Genomic DNA, 10404 nt, shown 5'->3' with positions numbered 1-10404 from the left:
AACACATCTGTTATATTTATTTGCTTAGTTTTGAGAAAAATGTCTTTCAACAGACTTTAAACTGCCAGAATTTGTTTTGTAAATTGATGGGAGTTTATGGCAGTGTAATCCCGTAAACAAGGCATGTTCCCTAATAGAATAACAAATGGGAACACCATTCACGATGAACCAACATTATTCTTCTTCATAATATCAACTGTTCGAAGAAGTAAAGTCTACATACCCCTGTATACATGTTTCTTGTCCCGATGCATATGGAAGAAGTGTCTAAATTGGTGGTGATCTAAAAACCAGCTAAGCTCAGATGCTGAAAGTTTTTTCATTAAGAAAGTAATCGTGTCGCTAATATAGCACCTCGAACCAAGTTTACATTTCTGTATATAATTGGTTTGATATAAGAATAACCGAGGTGTATATGGTGAAACTGGAGGAATTGACTGAACTGAATCCTATGAACTAATCAAATCCAAATACAAACCAAAATTAGAAACCAACGGCAAACAAAACCAATTCTTTCACAAAGGTTGATATTTGTTTCCAAGCTCTCATACCAAATGTGAACTATTAACTTAGCAACAACGGCTAACTAGTCTTACAGAAAGCAAAAAACTATAGAAGCAAAGCTAATAAATCGAAAACAGAACCAACTCCACTACTAAATTCACTCCAATTAGCATTCAACATGAAAACATTCTACAAATTTTACAACTTCTCTTGGCCTAGTTTCTCGAAATAGCTAATATATGATGTACACATCGAACCCACAAGCAAATCAAGGCAAAAGAAAGACTTTTTGGTGTTCCATTCCGGTAATATTAAACATAATTACTGAACGTGTCAACTCATATTGAGTGAACTTACCATAATTAAATATTTTAATTTTTCTAATAATAAAGCTTCTATATAAAGATTTAATTTAAATTAAATCCGTTTATATTTTTGATTAGAAAAATAAATAAAATAAATATATGTTAAGTGCATTTTAACACAAGACAATTTTTATTTATTATAAACTAGTTTAAGCATCTTAAAAAAATTAGATGAGTAAACAGTAAATCATGCAATATTTTGGTGTCCCTCTGCTCGCCAGGTTTAGGCTTTAGCTTACGTGCCTGTTGGGCCAGAATCCTTTCCTACGGATTATTTGTATGCCAATGTGGATCATTTCCTAGGTTCATCAAATGCGGGTTCGCAGGTACAGACTTTTCCTTGGATCATGTGGTATATATGGAAAGCGAGAAACGCTCGTGTCTTTGAGAATTTGATGGAAAAACCAGAGGATGTCGTGAGGTTAGCGGTTGGGGAAGCGTCTTCCTGGTTACAGGCTCAGGTAGAGGATGTGGAGGAGGATCCATTCCCTATTCCCAACGTCTCTAGTGCTCGGGAATTGGGGTGAGTAGGTCATCTTCCTACTAGTTTTTCAGGTTACCACTGTTTTGTAGATGGGTCGTGGAAAGCAGGATATGTTTTTGCGGGTGCAAGATGGGTGTGTTCATCCTTTCAAGAAACTTTGACGACGAGGGGTGCTGCCAATTTCCGACGAAGTCTTTCCCCATTGCATGCTGAAGTAGAAGCTTTTGTTTGGGCTTTGCGGTGCATGATTGGTCATGACTATCGGGATGTGGCTTTTTATATAGATTGCTCAAACTTGGTGAAAATAGTGTCTTCGCCTCAGGACTGGCCGGCCTTCAAGACCTACCTCGACGATATCAAGATGGACAGGGAGGAGTTTTCTTCTTTCTCTTTGTCTCTAATTCCAAGAAGTGCAAATGTAAGTGCAGATTCTTTGGCAGGCCAACCGCGTTCATCTCTGCATCATGTGTTGTTTGTAAATGGTTTTCTTTCCCATTGGCTCATATGAGCTGCTTTTTTTTGTTATCAAAAAAAAAAAATTAGATGATTATAGACCAAATTAGGAATTCATGTTTTTCTATGACAATTATATAATTATCTCCTTTCAAGCTTCCAAGTTTCAGTCTTTGAGATAAACCTCTCATTCTCAGTCATCATGTAACCCTTCTCTCATCACATTCAAGTTCCTCAGTGTCAAGCAACGGCCTGATCCGATCATTATACGAAGTCACAATCGGTGCTTCAACAAGAACAACATCTTTGTTACCTAGGGACTTTCTTTAAAGAAAGGCTTTTAGTTACAACTTTCTTCTTACTACATACCATTTCTTTTCGAGACAAGAAAAAAGAGTGGGAGTAGATAAAGACAGAAGATTAATTTTTAGGGTAAGTAGAAATTCCTTTTAGAGATATGCAAAGACGTATATATATATATAGAGATATTAAAAGGTCTTGTGAATGAGTAGTGAGTGCATGTATACGTACGAAAGAAGTAAACGTTTGAGATAAGAGGATGTAAGTAACGTGTGCACGTTGGAACTATTAAAATCCCTAATCCAGTCCATAATTGCACCTAGCACATAGTTGAAGCTAAAAAGTCTCTCTTAAACCCTTTATTATATGTGTGTTTATCAATATTTGGCGGAATTTTCCTATGGGGACGTTTGATAAATTTTCAGGTAGTATGCTTGAAAGCTATAACGAAAGACTTAGCTAGGCAGAGGGAAGCTCGTAGATACATCTTTAGTTCATCTGCGTGAATGTTTCATATATATATACATCCTTTGTTTCAATAATTCATTGAAAATTCAAATTTGGATGTGTATGTGTCGATATTGGTGAATTAGTGGTGATACTATCCCAAATTTTCTTTATTAAAAGAAGTATTGCATTAATGAATAAACTAAATATTACAAGGAATTGAAGCAAAACCTAAAAGTAATGCAAATAAAAAAAAAACAAAAAGGAATTTGTTGTTTCACTGTATAACAATTAGAAGGACGTTGACACTCGCTTAAAAAACAAAGATGTAATAATAAAAGACAAGACTAGAATGCTAAGATCAAGGCCAACAAGCTAAAGCCGATCCAAGAAGCTGACTTCGAGGCACCGCTTTGAAGAGGTGATGGAGCCATCTGATGCTGATACTGTGGAGCATTGGCTGGTGAAGGAGACGAGGAAGAGCTCGGTGATCGGACTGGTCTAGGAACCGGAGCAGTCACGGGACCCAACGAGGTCGGTAAAACGTGAATTTGAAGTTTCTGTCCCGACTTGCAGTGTCCAGGAACTCCGCATATGAACTGTTTGAGTCCCGGTTTAGTTAGACTGATTGAGTCGGATCCACTTGTGTATTTCATAAGCGGTTTAGACGATTCACACATCTCGAAATCATTGTAAGTGACTTCAGTGACGTCGTGGAAATTGTTGTTGTATGTGAACAACAAAGAATCTCCAACTTGAAAAGTTCTTGAAGAAGCCCACGCATCGTAATCTCCCATCTTAGTCCACCCATTCGAATCGCCCACCTTGTGAATGGTTCCTCCAACCGCAACTCCAAAGAGAGCTACAAGAATCAACAATGAAGTGAAAAGCATGTTGTTTTTAATCAAAGCCATGATCGTGTTTCTGGTTCTTTAACTTCGGAATGAGAGAAACAAGTATTTTGAAGAGAGATATGGAAGTATGTAATGAATTTGTTTGATGAGAAAGTTGAGAAGGGGCTAAGAGATTTTATATAGAGCCGAGAGGTCAGTTGAAATAATCCTTTCCCTTTTGGGATTTGAAGCTTTGGATAATGTCTTAGGTACTATTTACCCTTTTTTCCATATTGTTCGAGATTGAGTTGATACCATGACCTTTTCTAACTTGGATTTCTTTGTTATTCCAACAAAAAAAAAAAAAAAATTGATGGTTCGACTTATAATTAATTACATGACAAACACTTGCTATATCTTTTTTTTTTTGTTTATGATAGTTGTTTAGAATTATACAAAAGAAGAAATAAATGAATAAAAGATGAGGAAACATATTACTTCTTTTTGTTCCTAAAAAAATTAGGTTTTTGTGATTTTTTTCATGCTCCACCAAGAGTAAGGATGCATAAATAGACCCTGCCTGAATTTTTCATAGTTATCATCAGTTTTAATTACTTTGCAAATTCAAATATAAGCGGGTACAGTATTTTTTAAAAGTTTGGTCTTTATAATTTTTATTATTATTATTAATGTGAACAGTTTAATATAATTATAATTATTCAATATTAAAAATATAAATTTATATGGATATCAAATTTATTTTATTAAGCAGTATACATTAGTCATCTCTTACATTTCCTCTCTTTTCGCATTTTTTATCTTACCTATAATATATTTATTGATTATAAAGACATATCATAACTATTTTGTTTGGTGTGTGTGATGTTTAGAAGAAGTTTTCTTTCATATGTATTATTTCAAGTAAACTTATACATTTTTTTTAAATATATACATTCTTTTAATTTTTGAGAAATTCATTAATATTTTCTCATTTTTTGGCTATATTATGATGTATCAACTTTAGATTTTGGTGTTCATGGATTAATTTGTTAAAATTGAAAAAAAAAGTGAGAGGAACAAGGAGACGAGAGAAAAAAACTAATATATAAATGTATCTAATTTTTAATTAAAATATTATTCAGACCAGTTTGAAGTTTGAACCGAAGATCTCAAAACAGTAAGAGAAATTTCCTTAAAAAAAGAAAACAAATTCGAAGTCTTGTCCATCCAACCATGGTGACGACGGAGGTTAGGACCGCCGTCTCCGATAAGGAACCATTGCCACCGTCTCCAGAATTAAAGGGATCTACTGGTAAACCCTAACTCTCTCTCTCTCTCTCTGTGCATCAGTTTCCGCCATTACGCAAAGAAGGAAGTAGAATCTTAAGTCACCTCATTTGCAGATTTCCTCGAAAACGACAGATTACAAGAAACTTTTTCCAGTGGAGCACTTGATTTTGATGAATGGGTTTTGTTAATCTCCGAAATCGAGACTTCGTTCCCCGTAAGTCACAGTCATTGTTGTTGCATGTTTGATTTGGTGATCTAAAATTAGGGTTCTTTGTTTTAAATTTCAAAACTTTTTGTTTCTCAGGAACTAAAAAAAGGTTGAACTTGTTGCTATTGTAGGATGATATTAAGAAGTTGTGTTTAGTTTACGATGCTTTCTTGTTGGAGTTTCCGTTGTGCCATGGCTACTGGAGGAAATATGCTTACCATAAGATAAAGTTATGCACTTTGGAAGATGCTGTTGAAGTTTTCGAACGAGCAGTCAAATCAGCTACTTATTCTGTAGCTGTGTGGCTCGACTATTGCTCATTCGGTGTTGCTGCTTTTGAAGATCCTCATGATGTTAGTAGGTATTTCTACATTTTGGGTAGGCCCTTGTGTTTTATTCTTTGACTAACCAAAATTTAAGTTGTAATTTGGAACTCAACAACATTCTTTCTCATCATTAGAATTGTTCTAGTTACTAGAGTTGGTTCATATTGTTTAAGTTGTTCAGCATATTCAATTGATGCTAGATTGATAATTTACTTTGATTTTCCTCTATCTATTACCATTGGCGGATTTTTTGGAGCTGATTGCTTCCTTTCTGAACAGATTATTTGAAAGGGGACTTTCATTTGTTGGAAAAGATTACTCTTGCTGCACTCTTTGGGACAGATATATAGAATATCTTCTGGGACAAAAGCAATGGATTTCACTGGCTCATGTATATCTCCGGACCCTGAAAAATCCGTCCAAAAAGTTGGATCTCTATTACAAAAAGTATGTCCTTTTACGTATTTTCTAAATTGACTACTACAATTCTCCAGTACTACCAGTTCATGTAGCTTAAGTTTGTCTTTCTTAATTACATTATACTTGTCATGCACTTTCTTCAGCTTCAGGAAGATTGCGGCTTCTTTGAAAGAGAAGATTAAATGTGGAATAGATGTTAACGGAGACCTTTTGTCAGACCCCATGGAAGAAGAGTTGGTCCCTACACGTCACACTGATGAGGAAATCTCTGTTGTTGTGAGAGACTTGATGGGTCCTTCCTCTAGCTCAGCTTTGTCAAAAGCACTGCATGCATATTTGTCAATTGGGGAACAGTTCTATCAAGATTCACAGAAGTTGATGGAGAAGATAAGCTGCTTTGAGACAAATATCCGCAGGCCTTATTTTCATGTAAATCCGTTGGACGCTAATCAGCTGGAAAATTGGCATGCATATTTAAGCTTCGCCGAGTCATTTGGGGACTTTGACTGGGTAAGAGGTATTCCTTTGCTTTTGATTCAATTAGGCTCTTCTTGTTTGTATATAAAACTTGTTTCCTTTTTTAATTGCAGGCTATTAAGCTTTATGAGAGATGCTTAATACCTTGCGCTAATTACACCGAGTTCTGGTTCCGCTATGTGGATTTTGTCGAAATCAAGGGTGGAAGGGAGCTAGCAAACTTTGCATTGGCTCGAGCGTCACAGACTTTTGTCAAGGTAAATAGGGTTATCTTTAGTGTATCTGAAAAAATCAGATACAAGGTAGATGAATTACTAGGTTCATAAATTTGCATCACACCTTGTATGTTCATCGTAGAATGCATCTGTTATCCATCTATTCAATGCAAGATTCAAGGAACACGTTGGAGATGCATCTGCTGCTTCAGTTGCTTTGTCTCGATGTAGTGAAGAACTGGGTTTTGGTTTTGTTGAAAATGTAACTAAAAAGGCTAACATGGAAAAGCGTCTGGTAAGAATGATACACTACTCGGTAACATCTGGTTTTGATATCTCAGTGGTCAAGAATATCTGATTATGCAGTGTTCGATGCAGGGTAATTTTGAAGCTGCTGTTACTATATACAGAGAAGCTCTGGAGAAAACACTCACTGGAAAAGAAAATGTGGAAACCACCGGACTGCTGTATGTTCGATTGTCTCGCCTCAAGTACATGGTAAGTAATGTGTCTGACTCGGAAAGGTTTGTATTTCAGTTATCTGTTAATGACATGTCAAGATTTAGAGCTATAGGAACTGTTTGGGTCACTACTCACTACCTTACCTTCAATGCATCACATATTTTAGAATTTGTTCATTATCTTATGGTTGTCTTCCTTTTTGTAGATTACAGATAGTGCTGATGATGCAGCTCAGATTCTGATAGAAGGCAATGAGAAAGTTCCTCACTGCAAATTACTTCTAGAGGTGTGTTAATTGGCTGGCAGTTTGAATCTCTTCAAACTTCTAATCATAATTCCTCACATGGAAATAATAATTGTCCACTGAATTTCTGTAAATGTCTGTTACCATGTTTAACCTTCAATCACTGTTAATCTTTGCGCTAATAGGAACTTATAAGGCTCTTGATGCATGGAGGGTCGCGACAGGTGGATCGGTTAGATCCTATCATAGATAAGGAAATATCTCACCAGGCAGATTCCTCCGATGGTCTGAGTGTAGAGGACAAAGAGGAGATATCAAATTTATACATGGAGGTAAGCTTATTATTACAGATAGGAGATTCTGTCGTCTATTTCATTTTTTTCCCATTTCTTGATTGCATAGAATGTCTTTGGTACTTAGTTATTGCTCTTGGATTTGGGCAGTTTATTGATCTCTCTGGAACCATCCATGATGTGAGGAAGGCTTTGGGTCGACACATCAAATTATTCCCACATTCTGCTAGAGCCAAGTTACATGAATCCCGTCCTTTAGGAAGATCATTTAGAGAGTTAATTCAGAGAAGAGAGAAGAGTCGTGAGTGCTCGAATCAGGACTTATTAACAAACAAAGGCATTAGCAGCACAGTCGATTCACCACCAAAAGAAAAGAAAGAGTCATCTCTAGACTCTGATGGTGCCCAATCTGTAGATGCCCATTCTAAAGATGCTGTTCGGGTGGACTATGTAAACACTGAGCTTAATCGGGGGTTTCTGGCTTCAGGAAATCTAGTTGAAGGAAACAAGAATGTTGCTAAGAGGGAGAATTTGTGTGAGTCACAGAGTGATCTGTCCATCGGGTTAACAGCGGATGAAGGTGGTGAACGCTCTCGTGAAGTTAGCCTACCTATCCAAGCCACACCAAAACATGGTTTTGTCACGAAACAAGCTCACTTTTCGTCCAATTCAGTAGATACTGTGAAATCAGATGCTATAGTGATCCAACCTAGTGGCTCACTGAGTCCCCAAAGTTACCAAAGTCAAGAGTCTCTTAGGCAAACTGGTCGGAACAGGTACCACAGAAGAGATTTAAACCAGACTCACAAAGATTGGAAACCTCGTTCTCAAGAGAGACCTCCTCAGATGTCTTATTCAGTCGGAACTCTCGGTCAGCAAATGGGTGTTGCTCCTCGAGACAATGGGGTAGCGGTACAAAGCTCAATCTCACAGAATCCGCAAAACCAATTTCAGAACTCTGCACTTCAGATGCATCCTGTGGTTCAAACATCCAATGCATATCCTCAAACTCAGATACTTGGTCAGCACATGATTGCACACCCTCCAGACTCACAAAATCTGCAGAACCAATATCCAAACTCTACATCTCAGGTTCAAACATCCTTTGCTTATCCTCAAACTCAGATTCCTCAGAATCCAGTGCAAAGTAACTACCAACAAGAAGGTCAGATGCAGAGTCATGAAGCTTATAACCAGATGTGGCAACAGTATTGTTATAACTATTATTACTACCAGCAACAACAACAACAGCTTATGTCTGAACAGCCACAACCAAATCAGAACGCTCAGCCACAACTTGATCAGAATCTTCTGCAACTTCTCTCCAAACAGTACCAATCTCAAGCCAAAACCCAGTATCCCCAGTCTCAACAAGTGGAACAGATCAATACACAACAACAGAACCAAGAACCAGAAAATCAGCAGCAAATTCAGTTCCAGCAACAACAACAACAACAAGAGTGGTACCAACAGCAACAACAATGGCAACAACAACAGTATGCTCTCTATCTTCAGCAACAGCAGTTGCAAGGAGAAGCAAAATGCGAGGAACAAAGACCCTCTATGCCACAGCCACAGGTCTCCACAACCAACAGTGATATTCAAAAGGTTTGCTAAAAAAATCGAACATGATTGCTTGGATTTTGTTTATTTTATATCTTCTTAGTCTTGTTTACTAAGAATATACGTTCTTGTAGAGTCAAGAATCTGGAGCAGTCAATGAAGCAAATCTATCTTCTGACACTTCCATCAGTTCTATATGAATCTCATGAAAGCCGATGAAACACGTAACTGATGCTGTTATTTAAAAGCCTTTAGACAACAAAAACTTAACTAAAAAACCGTTTACCAAACTTTGAATTACGAATTAATAAAACCATTACAAAATCCAATTGTAACTTTTCGGTGTAATGAAATTTCAATTTGGTTCGGTTTGGTATTTAATCCAATTGGAGTATCCGGTCAATTTGGTTTTATTTCACTTCAGTTTATCCGGTTCAGTTTGGTTTGCGTGCACTGAATCAGTTTTGGTTATCACGATGTAAACAAATTTCAATTCCATTTTGGTTTAGTTCGGTTCGGTTTTGCCGGTTACTGTTTTTTAATGGACGAAAGAGGAGCGATTAAAATATTTAGTACATTTTCGTAATAATGTTTAAGAAAAAAAAAGGAATCTAAAAAGTTGTAAAAAAAAAAGAAGCGAGGGGCTTAAACACGCGTCAAATTATGTGGGTGAGTCGTCCAGCTGGCCTACAAGAACACGTGTTGGTTAACCATTGGAGTAGAAGCGCCCACCAAAGGAACAAATCGTAGCCGTTGATTAGATGAAATAAAGAGCCGTCATAAGGCTCATATCATTCTCTATTGACCGTTCGTGGAAGTTATGTGAGAGAAACCCAGAGAGAAGAGAGAGAGACAGACCCACAAACACAAAACACAAACACAAAGTAGACGAAGACGACGACGACGATACAGCTCCTCTCTTCTCTTCTTCTCTCCTCTCCTTTCTCTCTCAGGTCTGTCTTCGTCTTCTTTCCTCAAATTCGATCTTCTTCGTCTTTCACCTGTAAATTTCGTTTTTTTTTTCTTCTGTGTTGTTTGACTTTCGATTTCTGATTCTGTGGTTGTTTTTGCTTTGAATTTGTTGGATTTATTGGAGAAAAAACTTTCATTTTCATCTGGGTTTTCTGAAAAAGTTTTCCTTTTTATTTTTTTCCCTTAAATTGTGCTGGATTTGTGAATTTTGTTATGTTTGAATTGAATTATGATTCTGCCTAGATTTCGTTTTGTACTTTGTTTAATCGCTCTCGAGTTCGGCTTAAAGATGACTGAATTCTATGTTAGTGTATCTTTGATTTGAAGTTAGTAGAGTATGTAATTTTTGATTTTGTTTCTCCGTCTCGAGTGAATTAGGAATAGAGAGACCAAAGTTAGGTTTTTTTTTTTTTAATTTGGTTTCCTTCTGTGTTAAGATTCTGGGTTTTGCTATTTCTGATACGTTGACTTTTCGTTTGTTTGTCTTCTCGATTTCGTCTCCATGATCCTAGATTCCATGTCCCCTGCTGTGTAGATTCTGTTTTTTT

The 10404-nt window shown here is 36.7% G+C and overlaps 2 protein-coding genes across 5 annotated transcripts; one reads left to right on the top strand and one right to left on the bottom strand.

Annotated features, from left to right (window-relative positions):
• Positions 2901-3467, bottom strand: LOC104763057 (mavicyanin-like). Its single transcript, XM_010486473.1, has one exon. It carries the CDS (start codon positions 3465-3467, stop codon positions 2901-2903), a length of 567 nt encoding a protein of 188 aa, XP_010484775.1.
• On the top strand, positions 4520-9295 carry LOC104760257 (pre-mRNA-processing factor 39-like). Of its 4 annotated transcripts, XM_010483155.2 has the most exons (12): positions 4520-4698; positions 4790-4890; positions 5016-5245; positions 5490-5657; positions 5774-6140; positions 6221-6364; positions 6465-6617; positions 6701-6820; positions 6990-7070; positions 7214-7360; positions 7472-8929; positions 9019-9295. In XM_010483155.2, exons 1-12 carry the CDS (start codon positions 4620-4622, stop codon positions 9082-9084), a joined length of 3114 nt encoding a protein of 1037 aa, XP_010481457.1. In that variant the 5' UTR covers positions 4520-4619; the 3' UTR covers positions 9085-9295. The 4 variants fall into 4 exon arrangements, with proteins under 4 accessions (XP_010481457.1, XP_010481458.1, XP_019095368.1 ...); XM_010483156.1 differs by lacking the exons at positions 4520-4698; positions 4790-4890 and having other exon boundaries at positions 5149-5237; XM_019239823.1 differs by lacking the exons at positions 4520-4698; positions 4790-4890 and having other exon boundaries at positions 5150-5241.

This window comes from Camelina sativa, chromosome 18 (assembly GCF_000633955.1).
Source record: "Camelina sativa cultivar DH55 chromosome 18, Cs, whole genome shotgun sequence".
Lineage (NCBI taxonomy): Eukaryota > Viridiplantae > Streptophyta > Magnoliopsida > Brassicales > Brassicaceae > Camelina > Camelina sativa.
Note: the sequence above shows the minus strand (reverse complement) of the source record. Positions and strands in the feature narration are given on the sequence as shown.

What these genes read in the sequence shown, in the direction of transcription:
- LOC104763057 (XM_010486473.1), bottom strand. Translation starts at nt 3,467, where the DNA reads ATGGCTTTGATTAAAAACAACATGCTTTTCACTTCATTGTTGATTCTT.
- LOC104760257 (XM_010483155.2), top strand. Translation starts at nt 4,620, where the DNA reads ATGGTGACGACGGAGGTTAGGACCGCCGTCTCCGATAAGGAACCATTG. An exon ending in CTAACATGGAAAAGCGTCTG is followed by an intron (nt 6,618 to 6,700) that starts GTAAGAATGATA and finishes TGTTCGATGCAG; the next exon opens with GGTAATTTTGAAGCTGCTGT. An exon ending in TGTCTCGCCTCAAGTACATG is followed by an intron (nt 6,821 to 6,989) that starts GTAAGTAATGTG and finishes TCCTTTTTGTAG; the next exon opens with ATTACAGATAGTGCTGATGA.